A 25930-nucleotide genomic window follows, 5' to 3' on the forward strand; every position below is an offset into this window, starting at 1 on the left:
TCTCTCTCTCTCTCTCTCTCTCTCTCTCTCTCTCTCTCTCTCTCTCTATCTTGTGAGTCACAAAACTTGAGAATTCTTGTATATTTGAGTGTACACAAATTTCGAATGCAGTATATTGCATTCAATCTTAATCACATTACTTTTATTTATGCATTTTGTGTTTTTCCTCTCGTCGCTTCGATACAATACACACAAAAAAGAGTTGAACGTTCAATCGACAGATTTCAGTAATTTCAAATGCAAGTTTCAACTTTACGGTTCATTCATTTTTCGAATTTGTTTATTTGTATGGATTTTCCTCTTTTTTTTCCTTTGTTTCATCCCATCCTTTGTTCGTTCTTCTGAGAATTTCAATGAAAATGTAACAAAATAAAGGGTTTGAAATGAACGTCGTTTGTTAAACATGAACAACGACAGCAACGACGTTGAAATGCAAAAAACAATGAATTTTTGCTAATCAAATTTACTGGATAATTCGGGGTTTCAAGCACAAAAAAAGCAAACAGAGAAAACGGTTGAACGCATTTATTGAAACATTCTATTTTGGAATTTTTAAATAATTTAGCGCACGAACAACTTTGCGATTGCGAGAGAATAAAAAAAAATCGATTTTCATTGCTTTCATGGCAAATTGGTGGAGCAGTCATTACACGCAGTTCTGTTTATGAAAGCTTAGCCTGAATTGAATGGCATTTTCCACGTACAAAATGCGAAGTAGAAAAGGAGATTGCGGATACAATCTGCAGGTGAACCCTTTGCATCTTATCCGAAGTAATTTAACTTTTATTACAAATGTAAACCGATCCATTGATATTGATTTTCAATTTCATTGAACGGTTAAAAAGGCGAACCACAGCGGATAGAGAAAGAGAAAAAACACAAAAAATTGCATCTTACAGTAATACGCCAAAGTAAATCCGTTCGCCACAAAGAATTGAATTTTTAACGCAATCCGCAATTATATTCATATGAACAATGGCTTGATTGTGAGTGTACGAAGACCATTTTTATTCGCAGAGATTTTTTTTGTACATTTTTACATGCTTCATTTCTGTATAGTTTAATAATAACGAACAATTCATTTTCGTTCCTCTGTTTTTTTCGCCCTTACAACTATGGCAACAGAAAGTTGAATTCAGCGAACTGAGCTCGCTTTGATTTTTATTTCCTTGAAAATCGTTTGAGGTTATACACATTATACGGAATGCAATGAAAGCAACGAAAAAAAAATCTATCGTTTTCATGAAATGAAAAGAAAGAAAAGGATTCAAATCATTTCCGACGTATCTCAAGTTGAACATAACTTTGTACGCGAAACAATTTTTTTTTGTTTTTTTTTCCACAATCGAATTCTGGGAAGAGAAAAAAAATGGAAGTACGTCAAAATACAAAAGTTTAATGACTTAACCATTTTTTTTGCTGGCGCTCTGTCATTGAAACTCTTTCTCGTTGGGGTTATGTTGTTCCTCGCTTGACTCTGAATAATAAATCAGAATCGCAACGATGCTATGTGGCTCATTACAATCAGCATTCGGTTGTCGCATCTGAAACCCGGCAACAGAAAAAAAAGTTATCATTTTTAATTTTAGTAAAAAGATGCGATTCTTTGCATATTGAATATAATTGGCGTCGCTAATTGAAAGCAAAATGCGTGCTTCATTTCATGATATTACCCTTTGTTCCCATTCTACGAAAGTCGATATTCTCTTTTTCCAATTTTAATTGATTTTTGCACAGCAAAATCACTGGCTCGCTCATTTTATTTTGTTCAAAAGCACAACGCTAAATACCAAGAAACATGAATACACCCTTGAATCGAACTCAAAATGATAACACTGTCTAAGTGATTGATGGAAGAAACGGCATTGGCTGTTGTTTATAATGAAATATAATCAGTAGAAACACACACACATACAGCAAATGAGATCAGAAAAAAAAGTGGCGTGTCTTTTGTGAGCTTGAATTGCCGTAGGGATGAGGTGATTCCAAGTCAAGCTCTTTTGGTGTTGCTTACAAAACAAAAATAAGAGGGGCTTATTAATTTAGTGCCCCTTTTTATTTATTCAGTGAACGTTTTATTTGCACGCGCCTATGAAAGATTATGTTATTTATACGAAACGCTTTTGATCTGAGCAATTTTTTTTTCGGAGTCGGGGTCGTGCTACGCTGTGTGCATTTGATTGCCTTTTTTCAACTTTGAATGGCATATAAAGTGAACATGCGACGTATCTCTTTCATAAGCATACATAAAATAGATATTTATGGAATATTATAATGAATGGTGACTGAAGATCGGCAAAAAATCTACTTGCCACAGGCTCAAAACGACTCAAGCCACTATGTCAACCGTGATTGAATTGGGATACGAAGTGACTTTATCAAAAAGATACCAAAACCCAATGAATCCGCACTTGAGTATTTTGATTTTTTTTTTTTTGCTCTTTGTGTATTCTTTCATTAATTGCTTTTATACTTAATCCAAGGCTTCGGTCTGTTTGCCCCAAATCGATTTGTATCTGCTCTCTGTTTCTGTTTATCTTATGTGTTTCAAGGAATTTCCGTATTTGAAGAGCAAATCTCATCAGTTAAAATTGAAACAAAAGTGCAAACTAAAATCTCAACATCAAATGAAATGCGAAACGCGTTGGACTTTCTGAGAAAGAAAACTGTAATCCAGTCATTAAAACTTTTTAATTACTTTGCACAAGTATTAATTATTTACATACACACATATTATATTTGTTTTGAAGGGTGCTGGAGCAACCAGTGAAACGTTTTTCGAATGCATTTGACGCGCGCATTTGTGGACATTGTGTATGAGAGCATGGAAAAAGCTTGTACGACCTTTAAGTGGGCGTGGAAGGTTGACATTGTAAACAGGAAATAAATCCTCATAATATATAAATGTTTCTCGTTGTATTTTGTAACGGTTGACCATTACGAATGGAAAAGCCTCACTAGCTCATTTGAGTTTTTCCATTTAAAGTTTCTCCAATAACAAAAAACAGAACAAAATTCAAGAGTGACGGGTTTTATCGTGATTTCATGTGAAATTTTCGAAATAACAACCCTTTTGAGTACAAGAACTTTGTCCTCGAAGTGAAAAATCAAACAGAAACAATTTGTATATTGATGAATGATAATCGTGGAAAGTGTTTTGCTCTCGAGACTTGTTTCGCCGAATGTCTCCATTTCATGTTTACATTTTGCAGCACGTTGATCGACTTAATGAGAGTGATGCCCTTATACACAGCATCTGAAATCGTGCGCAAACAAAACGAATTTCATTTAGTTTTTTTGATCTTCGAATGATCCGAGATGTTATTGCTGGAAAGCACTAAAAAATCGGTTCCATTTTGAAAATCCATTTGATTAAGATTTATTGCTTCCAATAAATGCAAGTTAAACTCTGACAAATAAGTGCCTTAAAATCATTTGCATTCGTGGGTGAAAAAAATACAGTGAAATGTATTTTATACCGTATATGTGCAAATGAGAAGAAACCGACCGACTTTACGACTTAGCATACCATTTCATTCAATTGATTCATATTTTCCAAATTCACTTGAGCATGCACAACCATTCGTTCAACATTGTCGCGTCTCTTATATACACTCGCACCCTGAGAGAGAGAGATAGAAAGTGAAAGGAGGAGAGAGTGAGAGAGAGAGAGGAAGATAGAGAAGTCGCTGAGAACAAGAGCGAGAAAGAGATTTGCATATTTTTCCACAGGCATCGAACAGTAAATTTACCGAACAAATTTATTCGCAAAACTAAGTTGAAACTTTTAACGCCCGGAAAACCATTTACAAATAAGTACCGACAATATTTTTTGTTCACTCCGCTCTAAATAGTTTGTGAGTGTGTCTCTCGATCTTTTCACTCTTTCTTTCTGCCCTTCTCTCTTTGTCTCTCACCCGCTTGTCTCTCTTTTATGCGCGTATGTGTATCTATCTCATTCTATCTCTGTCTTTTTCCTCAATAGTTACCATTTGTTAGATATCACGTCAGTTGCAAAGTACTACACTCTTTGCATAAAAAGTGTTGGTGCATCGAACGAATGAGAATGAGTCATGATTTTGCACTCTATTTTTCTGCAATAATTAAATTTCTAGATTTGCGTTATTGTAGTTTTTGCTGCAATTATTATTAGTTTGGCATTTTTAGTTAATATTTCAATGCTTGCAATGCAAGTTTATCGTTACGCTACCGAGTTGCATATATTTACCCCATTAACACTGTTCTCTCTCTACATTTTTTTTTTCAATTCGAAACAACATGGAATCGCTTAAGTTTACCTAATTTATGGTTAAATACCGTTTTTTTAAAATACATTTCAAAGACTTTTTTTATGCTTTAAAAAACATTTTGTAACATTGTTAAAACGATGGAATAAATTCCTTCACAAACCGGTTCGAACTTTTTTGTTTTGCTGTTACAACAATTTTATTGGCATATTGCAATCGACTTTGCTACACCGTATAAAAACACCAATTGGCTATGAAGCGTATACATAGCTTTTTTTCTCCGGCTATTTAGTTTTCATGTTGCTTTTTGCTTTACTGTTTGTGTAAATTTGTTTTCCCATAAATGTTTAAGTTTCAAGTATTTGTTCTGTCACTAAAAGCGAAAAATTTTCGATAAGATCGAATACTTTGCTTTTTTATATTGTTTCAAACGAATTGATAATATAAAATGTATATTGCTCTGAATTTTTGCTTTTTTACCGCGATGTCGAAACACTAATTTACAACGTTCAAGAAATTAACTCAAAAAAAAAGACACGTATTCAAGTGGAATGGTTGAAATCAGCCAGTTGTGTTTACATTTTAGCAAAGCAATGTTTAATTTTATTCGTTATATTTTATTTCTCTCTCTCTCTCATTTTCTTTCTTTTTTTATGTTCATGTGCTTGTCCCTGTGCAATTGAAAAACTGTTTACGTTGTATCGTTATTATGTGTATTTATATTCTGTTACAAATTGTGTTACGTCTGCAGTCTCCGCCCGCTTCAGCCAAAGTACCAAAATCGGTGTCAGACCGTAAGCGATTCTTTGAAAATGCGATGGAAGACCACAACAAACCAGCACCAAAATCAGGTAAGTTGAATTCATTTTATACCAGAATTTACATTTTCATTTCATCCATGCGGCTCTCGACCAGAATATGAAGCCATTTAATTAGTCTTTTTGTTTCGGTATCTATGTTGACACATATAAAATTGATACATCCACTTTTGGCATTCACACACACTCACCGAGCGGATTGCAATTGAGTGAGCTCAAATTTAAAATGAGCGAACCGGAAAATTGATAATAAGATCTGGCACTTTTTTTCGTTAAACTTTTCTTTAGTGAAAAAGAACCATTTCGCCAAACATGTCTACATTTCAAAGGGAAAACTTTCCATTTCAATGACGTTGATGGTGATGATAATGATAAAAATTGTGGAATTTCCATGAAACGATAATGGCATAAATTCACTTTCAAAACGATTTGCAATTCATCACATCAAAATTAATTACAACGAATTTTCGTTTTCTCGTTCGTACTCAAACCCAAAAGTGCATTTAAAACTCACTTAAAGTAAAACTTGTTGTGCCATCCAAAGAGAGTGTTTTGTATATCGCCTTTTTCAAAAGGAAACATTTTCACAGACATTATTTCACTTTCGCGAACACAAAAAGAAAGAAAAAAATATATATATTCCATTTTATGTACGTTTATAAACGTAAAATGCTTCGTTTGAGGATTTCGTTCATTAAATAACAATGATTAACCACTTCATTATGTCGTGTCATATTTCTTCGTTGTTCGTTCTTTTTCGCTCTTTCTTTACCGTTCTTTTGGCGCATTTGTTATTCTTATTTTATATCCGTTGATCGGAATGCGAAACATGCGCCGAGTAGTACGCATAATTTGATGTTGTGTTATTCAATGTTTCGGTTCATAGCGCCGCGGCGCTCCACTAACAGCAAAACTGCTACTCTTTACCCGTTTTTTTTGTTTTCCTCGTTCTCAATTCAACAAAAAGTGATGTTAAATGGTGTTTTGCATGTGCTTAGCATCATCGCGCACACGGTTTTTTTTAATGTGTATGAAGTGTGTGTGCACACACACCGTACATTGTGTATTATGTTTTATATTTATGCGCTTTCGCATTTCGAGTGTAGCATTCTCAGACTGACTTTATGACTGCACAGACACCAAATGACAGAGCTTATAAATCAAAAGTTTCGCTCGAATGGCATGCGATATGAGGCAGATGTGAGTGTGTGTGTGTACATTTTGGAAAATATGTACGACGGAAGGAAAGCAAGTCAAGTTAAGGCACGTAAACGAGTAAAGATCCGAATACACACCAGAAAAAAAGATGACGCCGTCGACGGCGACTTTTTCAAATTATTCGAGCGTAAAGACCCAGGACCTTTGTCGACGGCTCTACATGATTTTCTTTTGTCGTTCTCTACGATTTTTTCTTCCTTTTATGTGTGTGCATTATGAATTTCTTCTTTTTTTGTATCTCTATTTGCAATGCGTCTTATTTTATTCGATTTTCGATGGCAAAAATGCTATTCAAGATATGGAAAGAGAAAACATCAATAAAATGTTGACGAAAGGCATAAATTCAATTTCATTATTTTGGAGTGTGCTCAATTGTCTTGGTTGGCAACGAATATGCATTAGATTGCGACCACCTCACACATCCACACACACGGCAAAAAGAGAAAATAAAGTCATAAAGCGAAATGCTCGTTATAAATATTTGTTTATGCTAACAATTTTCGGCGAAAGTAAGCTTGCACGCACAAGCCCATGTCTGACGACATTTTATGATGTCGAATACGGTTGAACCGCCATCAAATTAGATGATGCCACAGTATAATTTCGTGAATTATCCGAAAAAAGTACACACAAAAAAAAGAGAATTCAAACAAAAGGAATCGTCTGCGAGATTGCCGCAGAATTGCCAGTAGCTGAATGTTTTCATTGCACACAACAACCATTTTCATATTGCCATTCGCTTCTTTTCAACTCATAATCAATTTAATTAGTGATATTTCTTAAATCTCGTTTTTATTGTGCGGCATTTGGATATTTTGCTTCTGTGCCTCCCCTTTCTCTTTCGTCATCTGTTTTACGTCGAATTAAACGAATACAGCAGATCGAGTGTTTAAACCGTGGACGAGAAAAAAGTGAATTCAATTTATATTCCAACTGAAAAATGTAACCGTCAAACATGCAAAGAACTTCAGGCAAACCCGATTGTTCTCTTTTTTTCATACTTGAACAAACTTAAAAACGTAATAACAATTCTGAACTTTAAGAAACGAGAGAAAAAAAATTAAATGGCTTATTCTTGCAACCATGGCAATAGGTATTATTTCATATGTACACATGAAAACGCATAACGACTAAAAAAAAAAAAAAAAAAAAAAAAAATTCGTTCGTTTCATTTAATTTTGAAAATGTACCCAATACTTTTTTATATGAAAAATAATAATATTTTTTTCTTCTTCGTTTCCTTGTTCGTATTTGATCGTTGGCCATTGTTGCGTATGTGCAGAGAAAGTTTTCTCATTTTTATCACAAGATGAAGTTGAAAAACTGAAACAAGAAGAAGAGAAAAAAATTGAAACATTAAAGCGCGATAAAAAGAACAAAAAGATTTTGCGAGCTACAGATGGAAATAGTTTTGACGATGGAGATGACAATGTCGATGGTACGTCAAGTGAAGACGATGACGACGATGATGACGATGACGATATCCATGCAGGCGATTCAAGAAGCAGCAGGTAATTTTTCACAATTTGTTTATTTTTTTTTTTGTTATTTTCATTAGTTTTTAAATTCGTCTCTCTGATTGGTTTGTTGTTTTTGGTGCAAATGACCAAGGCATTTGCCCATTACAACATTATTCATGTGAATTTTATGCTAAACACAGTAACGATAAACACATGCAGTGCTAATAAATTCACCGTGGCAACATATTTTCATATATACTGAACGCAATCTATATAAATCATTACATCAAAAAAAAAAACAACAACGGTTGGGTTTTTACATGTCGCGTCACACACAAAACCACCATTCTTAAGAAAATAAAAACCAAAATAATTTTCATATAATCGTTAATCTGGTTGTCGCTCTGTTTCGCATTTAGACACCATAAATAACATTTCATTTGGCCATAAATATGCGCAGTCAGTAACTATAACCAACGTCATTGTGGATAATCCATTGCTTTATCGCTTGAAGAAGCGAACAGAGCAGTCATTTGCCAAATAACAATTATTTGGTCGATGCAAGATCAAAACACAACTCATACACACATCGAATTGATTCCCATATGTTAAGTACTGTTTGCGGCGCATGCACCCACTTTTTACACCATCCCATACAATTCGACCTCATTATTAACTACATCTCTCTTTCTTCCTTTTTTTCTTCTCAATTGTATAACTCTCTTGGTCTGTGTAATTATATTTTCTTTCATTCCTTAGACGATTGGAAACATAAAAAAGGCATAATACCGTCGCTTTCATTGTTGTTTATTTAACATTTTCATTGCATTCCATTTTCATTTCGAATTTTATCGTCGGTAATTTTATTTTATTTTCATATTTTTGCCCATTTTGAATGCGCTCGCGCCAGTTGAATGCCGGTGAAAAATGAAATCTTCAACCGCCAACCATGTTGATTACATTTTCAGCCACAATTATTTTTAATGCTCTCATTGAGAATAAGCGAGAGTGAGCTGAACAAAAAAAAACGTGCTCTATAGCTAATAGAAATAATCAAATAAATATACTCCCACAATTCACATTGTATACATTCGTTTCAATTTTTTCGTTCGCTCTGCTCTTACCGGTCTCGACATCGTATAGTAAATTTGAGTGAGTGCGCTCGGTACTTTTTTTCACCTTCTTTATGGTGATAATTTACTGCGCTGAACAGGTGTTAAATGGCACTTATGATTTATTTATTTATCTTCCTCTCTCTCTCTTTCACACACACACACTCTGTGTGTTCCTCTTTCTCATTAATATTCTCTTAAATAAAATCTCTCAATTTTCATGCTTGCAAACAATGTGACAACATAAAATATATTCACTTTGGCCGGAGCGCTCATGATTTTTCTACATTGAAAAGTTATTCATTCACCGAAGCGATGAAAAATTTGAAATAATAATTTTTCGTTTTCATAAAAAGTTCAAGTATTTAAAGAAATGCCCGACCATTTTCATCGTAGTGTTTTTATATTATTATTATTCAACGTTTGGGTTCATGAAAATGTAATTAAAGATGCAAAACTATTCAAAAATGCATAAATTTTAAGTTCTCAGCAGAATTTTTGGATGAAATTACTCATAAAATGTATGTTTTTTCATCGCTGAAGTACTTCATGCTTTATAAAAATATTTTTCTTTGATATTGATACATTATACCGAATAAAATACCGAAATGAGAATATATTACAAGTTATACCTGTAATTTGAGAGCGACACCTCCAACCAAAGATCGATTTTTCGACCAAGTGTTTACATTCTTTGGATCATTATTTTTGTTTCTGTCTGAATTTGCCAAGCATATTATTTTTCAAAAAAGTAACATATTTCCCATCAAATGCTTCGAATGTCTCGCTGAGCATCTGATGGTTAGCATAGCGGCAGCAATTCATGCACTTTATAACATTCCAAAATGTAAATAAAAGCGTAATTTTCTCGATTTAAAAGTTCTCATTCTCATTCGGAGTCGAAATCAAAGCATCAGTCTCTTTTATGTATATAGATTCGGTGTCTTCGGTTTCTCTGCCTTTTCCCATATAGAGTTTTTCGAATAAATGTTTGTTTTTGATGTTGAACTTGCGGTAAAGTAGCCAATCAATTGGAATCCATCCGAGCAATTCTTGACTTAAAAGGTTCGGGCTGGTTTTTTTAGCATTTAAAAAACAAACTTAAAACTTGCTGCATACAAAATGAATAAAAGACAAAAAAAAAACAAGAAAATTGTTCAAAAAGTTAATGGAAACTTTATCGTTGTACACTTTACGTTCGACAAAGAGCGTAAAGTGGCGAAAGGGGGATTGGATTGTATTGAAAGAGCTAAAGCTTCTCGTGTTGACTGAAATCGAGATGGATTGAGTGTCAACACACTAAGAAACAGCATTATCGTGCTGATGCGATACACGCGCGCGGGCGAGCATACAAACGACGTTGTTGTTTGTACACTGGGGCAGCAACCGAAAGTGGCATGATTTTCAGCTGCAATGAATAATCATTTAAGCTTCGGTTTGACCATCATTAATCATTGTTATTTGACGACATTTCTACCTCATAAAATATGCAGACAGTTGAAGCTCACACATAAACGGTTCATTGCACCGAACTCACAATAAAATCATTAATTTCTATTTTGGAACGGTGAAAAATGCGTTTGCGTTTCTTATTGCATGCGTTTTATTTACCATTTTGGATAAATCACTCACACAAAACGGTTTTTGTGTTAAACATATTTAATTTAATGCATGGTTTTATGGAAATTGTTTCACATACCTACACACTTTACTAACCACTTTTCATTCTTTAACAAAATACAACAAATCTATTTTACTTACTGTTTTGATGCATTTTCTATACTTTCTTTTACCTTTTCCTTTTTTTCTCTCTCTAAATATTTTATAGGAATCCATTAGCGGAAATTGAAGCTGTTTTTAATTAGAATGAGAACGCTATAAATACACAAACACTCAATTTAAACTTTTACTAACCACTATCAAATGACACACACACACACACCCTCCTTCCAAATAATCTCTAGTGCACTGCAACTTGGCAAACAAACACACAAAAACCACACTCATACCAAACCACCCAAAAAAACACATCTTTAGCTGGTAGAATAAAACGACTAATTTGTTAAGAGTTGAAAACAAACGAAAAAAACAAAGAAACAAACAAGCGTTTGTTATTTTCTATTGTATTTATTTTCTTTATTTCTTTTTGTATTTGTTATGAATTTAGACTTAATATTTCATATTTATGCTATTTTTTCTGTTATATATTACATTCTTTTTTGACGTTTATTTCTATTTTTCTTTATTTAATTTTAATCCTATAAACAATTAAGAGAGAAATACCAATCGAAAAATCGTACGAAATTCATTTATTTTTGTATTGTAAAAACAAAGAAAGGAAAAAAATTACCAATTTTATATTTTTGTAATTGGATTATATTCGTGAATCGTGGTATGTTATCTTGATTGTATATTTTACCCTATCAATTTCCGTTTACCTCCCGGTCATGTACTTAAAGTGTATTTAACATTGCACCCTTTTAAATGCTGCACTTTGTAAGATTTATTGCATTCTTTTTCTTCTTTAAATTAGATTAAGTCAAATAAATCAGTTGAATGGGAACAAAAAAAAATTACAGTTTATATCATTTTTGGCACAGTATCAAAAATGCCAACATATTTAATGCGAAATCGATTTGATCCCTTTCAACCATCCAAATTTGGTACCGAAAACATAATAATTTTTAGGCTAATTCAACGCACTGTTTGCATTTTCCATCAAAAACACTTTTTTTCCATTGACAACACCGAATGAATTGTTCAAAACAAACAATTTGTTTTCATTAAAAGTTTTTAATATGTAAGTGGAAGTTCGGTAATTCGTGTAAATTTTTTTTTGAATTTTATTTTTAGATTACCACAGCTACTATAGTTTGACGAACAAATTTCAAGTATTAGAGTACAAAAAGCCAAGAAAAATACAAAAAATGCATGTATTCGCATGCCAAAATGGGAAAATTCAAACGGAAATCTTATAATTATAAGCAGAGCCTAAAAATTATTGTACCATATGTAACTTTCCATACAATAACAAACACGAATATAATTTAATGTAAAAACTGGCAGCATTAGTGTTGGTTAAGGATTTTCAACTTAAAAATTAGCTTTAAGAGGTAAAATTTAGTATTTAAGAACAATGAGCATTGCGTGGAATTTCAGTTCCAAAAACAGAAAAAAAACCGGTGTTGGCGAAAGCCAATTTTTTTATTCATTTTCTTTTAAGTCGGTGGAAAAATCAAATTGTGCCTGATGAACTTTTACAGAAATAGAAAAATAATAAATTTTCCATACAAAGAGCAGCTTTTATTTTTAAATTTCAGGCATCGAGCTTTTAATCTATTTGTATAGCATTTAAGCGAAATAATCTAAGAATACAGTCAAGATGAATGAACATTTTCAAAACAAATAATTTTGTTGTTGTTGTATGAAACTAATTATGTTACAAAATGCAAAACCACACCGAATGTCTTGTGAATAAATGCGAGTCTCTTATATTCTTAAACAAAAAAACAAACGCGCACAATATTTTTTTCTTATTTTGGTTGAAAGTCGGTCGCACTGTTTGGTACTGTTTTAGGACATGCACGACACAAAAGTTTTGTTGGAATTTTATGCACGCTGTAAGTGACAGATCAATGTGAACACCGTGTGTTGCACGAACATGACAGACAGAAATTATTTTAGCAAAATCACCTTGGAAAATATTGTCCCTTTTTCTTCCGTTCTTTTTTCCTTTGCGTCGCTGTTGCAATCTGCTGTCTTTTCTTCGGTATCATTGCAATACATGCGTCTAACAAATCGTGAAATACTCGCTTTTTCTAACTTTTTTTTAAATCTTGAACGGGAAATGGCAATGAAATACCGTTCACTTGGATCAACATAATAGGAAATACAAAACGAACAAGCACGGCATGTGTGTGATAACGGCTGGCAGAAAGCGATTTGTATCTTTTTTGTTGTATTGCACAATTTTTGTTAGCTTTTCTCTACACACACATCTCTTGCCTATCTCAACAACAGCTCAACAAAGAACATGCACACAAAAAATGCAAGGGAAGAAAACACAACGCACCGCATAGACAATACCAGCCACAGCAAATAAATTTCAATTAGTTGATTTTGCTGTGGATTTCTTCCTTTCTGTTTGAATACAGTTGGTTTGTGTGCGGTTTGAATATATGAGCAAAGCAAAGCAGAAGAGTAGCATCTCAAGAATGCTACTATTTATTGTAAGTTGGTTCGATGTTTGCATTGTTACCTAGGGGAGAATCACAAAAGAAAAGAATAGAGTTATTTTAAAATAATCGACAAATAATCGAAAAAGAATCAATAACAATTATTAAACAATAGAAAGACAATTTTTCAGTGAATTGCCCCTAGATTTTTACCCTCTTTCCCATTGAAGAAATGAATTGAGAGATGAGCTTAAGAGCATCTCTGCTATATTATTTGTGTGTGTGGGAGTGAGTGAGTGTTTTTCTTTTTAGTTTACTTTTACATTTACCATTGAAATTCTCCCTTTTTCTCTCGTTCCATTTCTCGAACAATTGATGTTGCTTGAGCGTATACGCACAATGTGTGGCACTCAGGATGCGCGCCACAATTGAAAGACAAAATAAGAAAACAAGCTTGAGAAAATAAAGTGAAGGGAAAAAGTTAGAAAGACTGAAAGGGAGAGAGAAAGAGTGGCAAGCAGAAATGGAATGTCGGTGAGAATTTTCCTTAAGAATCAGCAATTCCAATGATATTTTTCTTTGCAAGCGCTCTCTTTTTTTCTTTCGTGTGTTTTTATTGCGTTCCGTGCTTGTTGTGCATCCATTTGAAATCAGCAAAGCAAATGTACACACATCATCTTTTTGCAGAAAAGTGAACGGAAATCACACTCACACACAAACTCACATGCGAGATGTTAAAGAGGATCGTTCGCTTTCGAATGAAAAGAAATAAGTATTTTTATTTCAGCTCGCTGAGATTGTCTATTGTGATGACTCCCACCCAATCATCTAAGTACAATTCATGTATATATTTCAATTGTATTGCTTGTCATGGTTTGTTATATGTAAAATGGTGTTTGTGCAACTTTTATATCATTATGCTTGTACGTAATGCCAATGTATTTGAATGCATGATTTTAACCCGGCAGAAAAGTAATTTTGTTTGTCATATTCCGCCCTATACATATCAAAATTAGCACATACGCATTCATTTACTGGCAAATGCAAACAAATATCATCACTGCGGTGGATTTTTCGTACCTGAGCTATTCGGTTTGCCGAATTTATATTCTCCATTGCGATGATGCCATTGCAAAATTTAAATGAACGAATATCAAATGCAACGCAGTAACTAAGTCAAAAGGAAACGAACAAACTTACGTAATTTGTAAGAGCTGCACGAGAAATGTAATTAAATAAGACGGAATTTAATTCCTCCTCAAAAGTAAGAGTGTGGCGGTAAAAAACGGTATGCTCCAATTACATCATTTCGTCGAATTATTTTAAGCTCTTTCACCATTTCCACCACTGAAACATTTAAATTTGCGGGAGTTAGCGTCTCGCAGCACTAAACATTCTCTTCAACAACTTGCTTTTTAAATACATCCATATAAACATTCAAATACACATTCAAATAAATTAAAACAAAGTACCGCACAAAAATTAAGGTGGAACTTTAAATTTCCAATTGGCAACACAAACACACACACACAACCAAGTTAAGAGAGTTTTAAATTGGCACAAACATTGGCATAACGGCAGATCGATTTCATCACATTCCATTTTCTTGGTAGAAAGTGTTGTGTATCTTGTATGATGAATTGTTATCGCTTTGAAGCTGAGCAACTTTAATATCAATAGCAAATTTTCTGTTTGAACAACATCAAAATTGAAGGAACATTACGTTAAAGAAACGTGAACCACTTTCAGCCGATGCAGAAAATATAATAAACGTAGATTTAATAAATATTGCCGCAAAAAAAAAAATGTTTTGATAAAAACGAACACGATGAAAATGAAACAAAGTACTTGTCTGTTCGTGTAATTGTTTTTAACATGAGGAAGAAAGGGAGAGAAAAACAGATATTGAAAGAGAAAAACAGAGAGATAGGAAGAGAAAAAACACAGAAGGAAAAATGCCTACGAAGAAACGAGGAGACAAACTTTTTCCCTGTTCAACCTACGTACGTGAATAAATATATTAATTTTTTTGGGGTAAAAGTAGAGAATGGCTCGAGGCATTCGCTAGTCAGAAGCTCTTGTTGATTTCACCATTTTTTGTTATGTTGATGTGTTTTTTTCCACCCCACTCTTACTTTTTCTCATTCTGAAGTTGCCATCATTTTCGTTTTGCCTTTTACTTTGTTTCGTTTGACTGTCGAGTAGTTGCTCTAGTAAACTTTCACCATTTATTGTAAGCGCCATATCTATTGAAAGCTTGGAAAACTAGCTAATGAAAAATGAGAAAAACCGTGAGAACTCGATTAATACGAAACAGTTGACTCAACTGCTGCTGTGCAATGTGTATACAATGATGAAAACGACCTGTTGGCTACACAAGATCTACTTTCTTCTACTTTGCTTACTTACCGTCCATTCGTTTGTTCATCAGCAACATCAAATGCACAAAACTTTCATTGAATTCACGATGCCATGCCATTGTTTGTATACAAAAGCGTCAGTGTGTGGCTTCGTATTTTTCCGTTTGTGTTCCACTGTCACAATGTCCAACGATTTATGATAGAATTTGTAGCAAATGCATTCGACGCGCGACAACTCCAAAGAAATCTCATTTTACACTCGAGTGAAGGAGTGTATACGAGGGAACCGAGAAAAATACAAAAATCCATAAATTTACGCTTGTTCTCTGTCTCTCTAACACGATCATGCTTTATACAAATCAACATCATTTCGGGGTATCCCTTGAGCCATTTTCGTTTATCTTTGACAGCGTTTTTTTTGTCGGGTGCCTTCTCTTTTAACGATAGAGAGACTGCGGTTGATTTTCTTATTTGCCAATTTTGTTGTGAATACTAATAGCAAAATTACAAGTCAAACACATAACCATCGAAACATCGAAAGAAAAATCTAAAATAAAACATTAGCAACCGAAGTGAAACTGTTTCAGGACATAACACAATACTTCCGAGAAGTTTGATGTGCATAGTGTGTCCAGGTGTTTTGACTGCGTGAACATAAGCAAAAGACACGTACTTAAGGCGTTGACATGGTAGGAAAAAAAATCTATTTTGTAAGTGGTGTTTGTGAATACAGTTAGATAGCATGACAGGCGTGAAAAATATAAAAACAAAATACATAAAAATTCAAAGGAAAGTTTTCTACTTCCACCCTCGCAACACATTTGACTTCGTTGTGTCGTTCGGTGGTATTTTCATGTTAATATTAGCATGCCAATGCATATCGACAGTTGCGCAACGGATGAAAATAACACAGGCAAGTTGGCAGATGAAAAAGAAAATAAGATCAATAAACACAGAGAGTCATGAATAATTCAAAATGAAGAGGGGTGAGAAATATTGCGGTCGTCAGCCCACCAAATCAAATCGTCTGGATGTTCGAATCAAATCACAACTAGGTGGATTTTTTTGTGATGTGAAACGACAGGAAATTCACATAAAAAATTTCAACGATATTTCCTTTGCATGTCTGCAAATAAAAAGATGAAGAAAAACCAAAACATAAAAAGATTGTGTTATCCAAATTTTATGAATTGTTATAAATTCAATCGAATGAATGTCGATTCGGGGAATAAACAATGATGATGACGACAAATCAAATGACCCCATTACGTGTGGATCAATCACACCTTGCATACTTTGATGTTGTATGAGACAATGAAGAATATTCAATTCGAATGGCATAAATCTTGAAGAATTTGAATTTCATTTTAAATTTTCAAAAGAAAATTAACATTTTAAAATATCTAAAGATGACTACATCGACAACGGCCACTTGGAGGCGCATTAAATCAGATAAAATATCTTTTGGAAAAATAATCTAAGCAAATCTGAGCAAAATCATGACCAAAATTCATTCAATTGATGTGGAAGGACCATGATTTATAATTTTAAAACTAAACCTATACTGATATGGATAATCTCAGTTTACCTTCACCTAATTCAATGATATCATCTCTAAACATAGAAAATAAGGATAGTAAATTTGCAATGAAACAACGATAAAAAATCACCATGACAATTTACTTTCTCTACCATAACTGACCTAGTCCGTTGCCACACCTATATGCACTTTATTTCACTACAGCACATGCAAATAAGAACGTAACCGAATTGGCCAGTCGATAAACATACTACCGTATTGGCTGTTAAAATAAGTTAACCAGCACATCCACTAAATCCCATTTCATTTGGATTTCAATACACATAAATATTCTGATGCAATCCATTTATTTTAGATGATATTTTATTTTATTATCGTTATTTCCATATAAATTGCCTTCCATATGAAAATGCATTTAATTTTGTTTTTCTTCTTATTTTGTTACATTTCAATGCATGAACAATCATAATTCAATCACTTGCACTACATGCAACCCCCGCACTGAATACCCGATGCACGTTTAAATTGTCTGTCATCTTTTCTACCTGTTTAAATTACAAAAATAAACTCCATTGTGTGTTGCGGTGCAAAAGCCTTGTGTCGCCAACACCACAAAACAACGAAACGCCAACACCACAAAAAATGGCGTCGTCGGCGATGACAATGACGACGACAACTCCCAGTCGCATTCCGATACGAACAAATATAAATAGTCGCATACCCCGACTCGTTCACACGGAGACAACGTTACTCTCATCACCTTCGGCTGCAATTTCATCCGATCACATTTCCAATAACACCAATAAATCCAACTCGACCCAATCTCCATTCGAATTGCAGGCAATCCAGTAAGTAGCTTGTATCTATTATACTCGAATTTCGTGTTGAACATTTGCCATCGAAATGGAACTGACACTTTCTAATAAATATGGGGAAAAAAAGAGGTGAAAAATATTGCACTAACTCCGCATCTTTTTTCTTTTTCTATTTCGTATAAGATTTAGCACTTGAAGCAACAAAAAAAATAAAATAAACGTAACGGCTATGTTAGTCTCGTTTCTTATTTATAGCTGCTGTGAAATGATTACTAAACACTTTTTAGATATAGAACAATTTTCTTCGTTAAATGGTCTAGATACGTATATTAAATCGTGTCGGCGATTTGTATCATAGAAGTTTGTGTTTTTTTCTCGCTATTTTTGTTCAAGTTTTACGTTGAATATATTCTTTGCACTCGCCTCTCGTTTCGTTTGTTTTACAAAATCATGTTGTTTGCATGGTGAAAGCACAACCACTTCAATTGCATACGCACAACGCGCACACGAAACGCAAATAGAAATGTAAATATTTCAACAAAGAACGATGAAAAAACATTATTCTAAACTCAAAATGATGTGTACTTTTGCTTACATGCATTCAAAACTGCTTCAGTATTGTTTGCTGAAAATAGATGTGTTGCACTTCTGCAGCTTACAGATAATCGGATGGGATTTAGAAACATAAGTGAACAAAAGAAGAGGAGATATAGGGCGAAAACGAGAGAAAAGATAAAATGGGCGTGAGAGAAAGAGTAAGAAAAAATGGGAGAGGTGGGGGAGAAAATACAGAAAGAGAGATAGAAATGAAGGAATGCCGCAGATATAGACATTGAAATGTGAAGAAAAATTCTCTGACGTACTTAAAAATCATGTGTTTTATGAAATCTAAGCATATTTTTGCGTACTTTGATTGCTGTGCAACACTTTTCATTCATTGTCTAGCATGATCCCTGATTGACTTTCCATTCCCGTTTGTTGCTTGTAAGCTGATTCCAGAGATTGCAATCGCCAAAGCTCTTGGGTTCAAAATGCGTTTATAATGCATTCGGAATATTTATTGTGTTGCAATGTTTTCGACTCGAATCATCTTCTGTTTCTCCGAATGTATTCAAGTGACGCTTTTTTGCGTTTCAGCACTTTAAAACTGCTTTTATATGGACTTCCTTTGCTATAACCACTCTGAATATAAAAAAACACCGAACCAACGATAAAATGTACATGTATTAGAGGCCACTATACAAACGAAGTGACAGACCTAGAGGTAGATAGAAATAAAATGAATGGTTTAGCGACACAATTTCAACAATATAAAAAGGATCATTCGCAGAAAACGAGAATGGATAATGCAATGAATTGAATAAACTCAATTTTTCGCCCTTTGGAATCGTTTCCATAAAGTGGATAACTTAATGGACTCGAGCTGTGTTGGCTTCATCTTTTGAATAGCGATTTGACAAAAGTGACCCAGTTTTTCGAATTTCTTCTATGAAATTCAAAACTTGCATCGTTTAAGCATAAGAGAGTCAAGCATAAGATCAAAAGACCCAGCGGGAATCTTTAGAAAGAGACATTTTATTCATAAAACTATGCATTTATTGTTGTTGATTTGTTTTTATTATTTTATTTTGTTTTCGTTCGACGGAATTAGGGCTGAAAAACGTGCTGCTTGGCGACAAAAACGATTGGAAAATCTGGAAAGAGAAGCCGCGGCTGCCCAACATGCGATGAATAAATTGACCGACGATTTGACCAAGAAAAATGAGGTGAGTATCATTATGGTGTGATAGAGCTTAACTAACATTGCAAAAAAATGAAATCTGCTTAATATTGGTTTATTAATGCCCCAAATAATCATTTTCCATGTTCGAATTTAGGATGAGCAATTTAATCCGTTTCATTATCATCGTTTTTCTTTCTGTAACTTAATCCAAAATTCAACACAAATCTTGTCGGTTGTTGTATTTATTAACATACTTCACGCTTAATCCCATCCCTAAACCAGGAAACATATAAACGTTTAATTCGGAGACTTAACGATAAAAATCGAGCGTAAAAATATTCCATTAAACCGTCCAATTGTAATTTTTTCAATTTATTTCGAAAAATGATACATTTCTATTTAAAGCAAATGGCACAATGTTCACAACACAATAAAATTAACCACCTCCTTCCCCGCCACCGAATGTTTTATGTGTCCATAGATCTGTTTGTCTGACAATTGCATCGCCAAAAAGCCTGTGGACGCGATGAAACTTACACCTGCGTGGAGAAAAAAAGAAGCGAACTCATCAACCATAACAATGTATTTACATGCCAAATTTTTTAGTATTTCGAAATCACAGTTCCGCGTGCTCTCTCTCTCTATACATCTCTTTTGTAATAGTTTTTTATTTGTTCATTGCAAAATGTAATTACAGTTTTGCCGAAATTTTTATTCGAAAAATTATGAAATAAAAACCACATTTTATTATGGATCATTTTCATGGCTTCAAAAAATGTGAGAAATTCAGTTGGTGCTCTTTTTTCGCCACATTTTCGCCAGTCAACAGTTTTTATTGCCAACCATTTGCAGCGATTTTATTTCATTTCATTCGCCACATACAGCCGTAAAGAAAACGGACACCCGGGAAAAAAACATTGTAATTTTGATTTAAAAAAAAAGATGTAGACATTCGGTGATGAAATTTCATGCGCTTGCATCGTAAATAATTGTTGAATTTTCACATGTCAACGTATTTGCTGAACAAATGTTTCATTTTATATCTGTCATCGTCGTTTGATAACGAACAGCAATTGATTTATTTGGGAATGTAAAAAAAGCACCTGATGGAAATGGGGCAATTTACCGTGAAAACATGGTTCAATGGCTTTTTTATACCGAACTCATGAAAACACACATTACCATTTCGTCTGAACTACAACAATGGCATTCTGATGGAGAAAAAAATTCTAACCGGAATCATCATTGATGAAAGTGCAAAAACATCTTTTTTCGTTAAATTTCTCTCCATTTTTTTCGACATGAATTGCTGAATGCCAGTGAATGGCAAGAAATTACAATGGAAAGAAGAACAAATAATTTGGACATTTTGTCAGAAATCAACAGAGCAGAAGAGAGACAAAGATGGATTTTAGAAAATCTTTACTGGTAAATCATGTGTCCTCATTTCAAGTACTTTTTCACACAATTTTAATTCCGTTGCAAAGATTAGAAGTTTCACTGGAATGTAACCACTGGATATGTGGTTGTACAGTGTTACTCTAGAAGTGGTAAAGCATAACATTTCGCTGATGCACTCGGCAAAAAGAAAATGATGAAGTTTCTACAGTGCATCCGTATATTGTGAAGCAAATATGAAATCTTGAGCGAATTCACCAAAAGAGTGGCGAGAAAAAAACTAGTTTGATCCAATTCAGTGAGTTACGAAATAACATAAAGTTTTGTGGAAGTTAAGAAAATGTAAACTTAACACAAGAAATTTACTGTTTATTTTCTATTTTCATCCACATTCAATTTACACACATTTTCGCGTGAAAACTGAAAACTTCGCTTTCCGTTACATCCATGAAAACTGTCATTTCTCATAAAATCTGTAACATTTTACATTAAATTCTATTGTACGGAAGATTTTCAATTATAATTGCATTTGCGGAAAAGTTTATTTCAATGTTTTGATTCAGACACGTCGCTTCGATAAACTTTTCGTTTCGAATCATTTAGTCAAATGTTTTCATTTATTTTTAAAAACATTGCAAAATACTCATTTTTTGGAAGATTTCAATGGGCTTGTTTTAGGCGACTGTAACTGATTAAATGTTTCAATTCTTAAATAATTAGTAAATTACGGACGGCTTTCATGCAACTTCATTTGTAAAATGTCCAGTATAGTTGTTGACAACGAACCGTTCGTTTGCGTGCACACGAATATTTTCACACTGTTTAGCCATGGGGCGAATCACGCTAGTGAATACTAGAAAAACTAGTAAATCTAGTGCGAAGAATGACGTCACAAACGAAGCCAACTTCACACCAAAGGCCATATAATTTATATGAAAAACTACTGAGAGCCAACTTCACGCACTAGAATTTTCTAGTTTTCTAGTGAAATCTTATCAAAAACTAGATGCACTAGAATTTCGTGATTGACCCCATGTGTTTAGCTGTGAAACACTATAGATACTTTTACGAATTTCGTTATTGGGGCTAATGTGAAATTAGTTCTAATTCTTCGGCAATCCGAATAATTGGAGAATTTTATTTCATTGAACAAAATTCGAATAAATTTGAAACTAAAAATCGAAATTTTCCAATAATCATTCCTTTCATACCATTTAAAGCTCCATTATTAAATCAATTGCAATTTGTTTTTAAACTTTAAATATGTTGTTAATTTGATTGAACATACTTTTCCAGTTTAGTTTCTAACAATGCTATTTTCACTCCAAAACTCAAACGGTTTGAGTTGTAAAACGAAATCGATTGTTTCAAACGTAACGAAGAGAAAATGTCATCTCTTTCTTGTCTCTACCAATACAATTTTCGTTTATTTCTGTTCAAAAACAATTCGAATCTCTACGAATAATTTTAGTTTCATGAGTTTTGGAACGTTTTACTGTTCTTTTTTTCGTGTACAACAAAAAGTCATTCATTGTAATTATACAAAAGAAAACTGTACATATTTCGTTTTGGTAAAGCGCAATTCATTCCGATAAAATCCATTTCAATGAGCAACTCGGTACAAGTTGTCTTTTGTTTTGACGCATTTCGTCTAAGGTATTACTAATGAATTAGCTACATGCGACTGAATCTGGGTAAATGTGTCAATTGTTAAGAGCTTAATTGACACATTAACCCTGTTTTGCCGTTGTCATCTTTACATGAACGAAGCGCACATTGTTCCTATTGCCTTCTATGCCATTCGCGCACGTATAAAATGAAAAAATCGACAGGAGTTGGTTTAAAGTTTGTAAAATTATTATAATTTTACCTCTGGCAATTTTCAGCAAAGATTTTATCTTTGTTCATCATCATCACAACAACTCATCAGATATTGCTTCGCAAACACGGGTAAAATGCGCTTCAAAGTCACTGATTCTAAACAAAAACAAATCCGAAGTGAGAGGTAGAGAGAGAGAGAGAGAGAGAGAAATAGAAAAACAAAAAAATCACGACAGTCAGACGGATTGAAAAATCTGTGCACTGCAACACCATAAAATGTAATGCACCCAAGAATTTTTATTTAATGATATACTAAATGTGACGATGCATATATCCCAGTGGAAAACAGCAAAGTACATGAAATTAAGAGCAAAACAAAATGAGCAAAAGCGAAAGAACTCCTAATTAAATTTTTAAAAAGTTTGTTGTTATTGCTGCTTCCCAAAAGTCAAACGGAGTGTCTGCACTGTGATGCACAACGAATGGACAAAATAGAAAGTTATTATTAGCGTTAGTTGCACTGAGTTTTCTAAAGGTCTTTGCAGCTTTGTAGACATGGATTGAAATCAGTCGCAAAAATGTAAATGTAATTTCAGTGCAAGATACAGAAAGAGACGGAACTACTATTATTACCATTATGAACATCTTGTGAGCAAACATTTGAAAAGAAATCTCTTGACTTTTTAACGTATATATTTGTGTGTGAAACTCTTATTAGGACGGCAATACTTGGAAAATGTACTGTCTATATTGCTGTTATTTTTCCGCCGCCTGTCACTCTTGTCCATAGCCAACTTTAAGAGTTTCCTTTGAAAGATAAACATTGTAATGGAAAATATATTTAAATAGTTTCACATCCAAGGGAATTGCAAAGTTTGACTTTTGAACGTAAGGAAAAGCGCATCGCAAAAACTTTCTTTTTGAAACCTGCACATTCGGTATTCCCCCGGAAATCTCCGTACATCTAACATTGGCTACTCGAACCAGTGTGGAGACGCAAAAGAGAAAATACAAATCGACCAAGATGCTTCCTTCCGCTCACTGATGATCAATTTTAACATTCAATCACAACATTTGCGGTCACGTTACAGATTATGCGCAAAAACCACTCGAATGACGACACTGCTCCCAAAACGATTAAGTTTCGTTTTTTGTCAAAAGTTTCAACACAGAGAAATATACTGGATGTTCACTGCAATGCACATCAAAGGTTATGGAATTCACATTTCGACTGCGCTGAAAGCAGAAAATTGTAATGATTACAATTTTTAAATCAAAATTAATTGGCTGTGATTATGAATCGATTTCTCTGTTGGTTGAATCAATGTTATTTATACCGATAATTGATGATTTTGTTTGCACGAAGTAAACATTTACCAAAAGAAATAATCGCATGATATTAAAAAGCTCTGAATAAATATTTCGGGTTTTGCAAGCAGGACATACTATCCAGAGATTTCTGATTTGATAATCAGACCTTTCTTGGACCCTTGGTCAGAAGCTATTTATATAGATTTTATTTTACAGTAATAGCTATATGTGTCTATCTCCATTCGCCATTGCCTATAAAATCATAAACTTATCTCAATATAAAACGTCAAACAGTGATTGATTGATTTTCCTTTATTATTCGTTTTGTTTGTTAAATTTACATCGATGGAATTTAATTGAAACGACGTATGTACAATCACTATCTAAATCTAAAACAAAAAATGAAGGCAAATCTTTGCTATTGTTTCCATCGTTTGTGTTTGTTACAGACGTATTAGAGTTGTGGTGTTCAGATTGTTCTATCATGGCATCCAATGCTGCAACCTGTTGATCCAAATATCTATTCGATGTTTCTATTTGCTCGATTCGTGTATTCATTTCAAGTTCTTTAAGAGCCAATTCTAACATCATATTTGCGACTTCACGATTGCTTTTTGTCGACATCTTTTTGCTGTAAATGTTATAGATTCAAATTTTTTCCAAAAATTTGGAATATTCAAAAATTGGTTTGGAAAAAAAAGAAATAAACAAAAAAAACCTGTTAATTTTACTTTGACTTGAAAAATTACTTAGCTCGTACACGATGCTTGTTAAACTAAGGACAAACACGAATGGTGCTATTTTATTTTTCTTCCTCTACTGTATCTCAAATTCATAAGTGGTGCACTAATGACATGGATGTATGGATTAGAGTGAGGAAATACATTTTTCTCGTTGCGAAGGTCAAGTACCTAAACGTACTAATGACATATTTATGTACTGAAATAGTACGTACAAAAATAAATTGAACCTTTCCTGTATTGCCTACACTCCTTTTTTTAAAGAAACATAATTATTGTTTAATTATATGTTATGTTTAAATTTCATACACACAATTTCCAACTACATTTGAATTGTTGCGGCGAAAAAATAGCCCTTATTTTGTACCAAATAATATTGCAACATAAAGTTTTATAAAGATAGTTTATTTGTTGTAATGTTATGAAAAAACGTTGAATTGCAGGATTATTTGGAGAAAAATAAGAAGAATTTTTTCGATGAAATGATTCTTCTATGATGTGAATGAGATTCTTTTCAGAAGATAACTTCTACATCGAAAATCTCATCATTCGAGTTTGTCAATCGACACTTAAATTTACTACTTCAAAGTAAGTTCAAATTTAAAAAAAACTTCGTATGTAACAGAAAAAATAGCATTCAGATAGACAGACAAATGTTACCACATTTATTCAAAAGGTTAAGAAAATGCTGTCGAATCAAATTCAAAATTAAAATTCCCCATCGATCGATGCAAAAAAGGGGATTGAATTGATGTTGTATTGTGAACATTGTACGAAGTCTTGCGTATCCAATCGTTTTTAACAAATGTGACTAAATCTGCCCTCGTTTGATCAATTGATAGAGATAAAATAATTTTGGGTATGGATCGAAAAATCCACTGAAAACGAACGGATTACCGTTAATCCACTATATTATTTTGTTAGTTTTATTGGTGCTTGTTGGTCGTGACAACTGAACATTTGTTTTCCTATCATCGTCCGTTTCTATCATCAATTTCCATATGAATCACAGTCGTTAGAATTCAGTGTCTTACATTGTCTACTGTTTCGTTTGTTCCATCGTGACTGTGGCAATATATGTGGTCGTTACAGCCGATAACACGAGACAAAATGGGTTTTTATTGTTTTTGCTGAATTCGGTCATCGATTCAAATCGACATCAAACTCTATTATTGTTTTCATGGGATATTCG

At 33.5% G+C, this 25930-nt stretch overlaps 1 protein-coding gene across 17 annotated transcripts in view; it reads left to right on the forward strand.

The window, feature by feature from the left end:
• LOC116341762 (protein lap4) overlaps positions 1 to 25930 on the forward strand; it is a 126499-nt gene that overhangs the window by 73302 nt on the left and 27267 nt on the right. For 12 of the 17 annotated variants that reach the window (XM_031769035.1, XM_031769022.1, XM_031769024.1 and 9 more), the window contains 4 exons: positions 4999 to 5098; positions 7566 to 7794; positions 17524 to 17778; positions 19397 to 19511. In XM_031769035.1, the coding sequence (XP_031624895.1) occupies positions 4999 to 5098; positions 7566 to 7794; positions 17524 to 17778; positions 19397 to 19511 (699 nt within the window). Of the gene's footprint in view, positions 1 to 4998; positions 5099 to 7160; positions 7366 to 7565; positions 7795 to 10683; positions 10974 to 11708; positions 12366 to 17523; positions 17779 to 19396; positions 19512 to 25930 lie in introns of those variants that run through there. The other 5 variants (XM_031769029.1, XM_031769032.1, XM_031769037.1 and 2 more) reach the window with 5 other exon arrangements.

This window comes from Contarinia nasturtii, unplaced genomic scaffold, assembly GCF_009176525.2.
Source record: "Contarinia nasturtii isolate CC-2019 unplaced genomic scaffold, AAFC_CNas_1.1 Cnas_scaffold_745, whole genome shotgun sequence".
NCBI lineage: Eukaryota > Metazoa > Arthropoda > Insecta > Diptera > Cecidomyiidae > Contarinia > Contarinia nasturtii.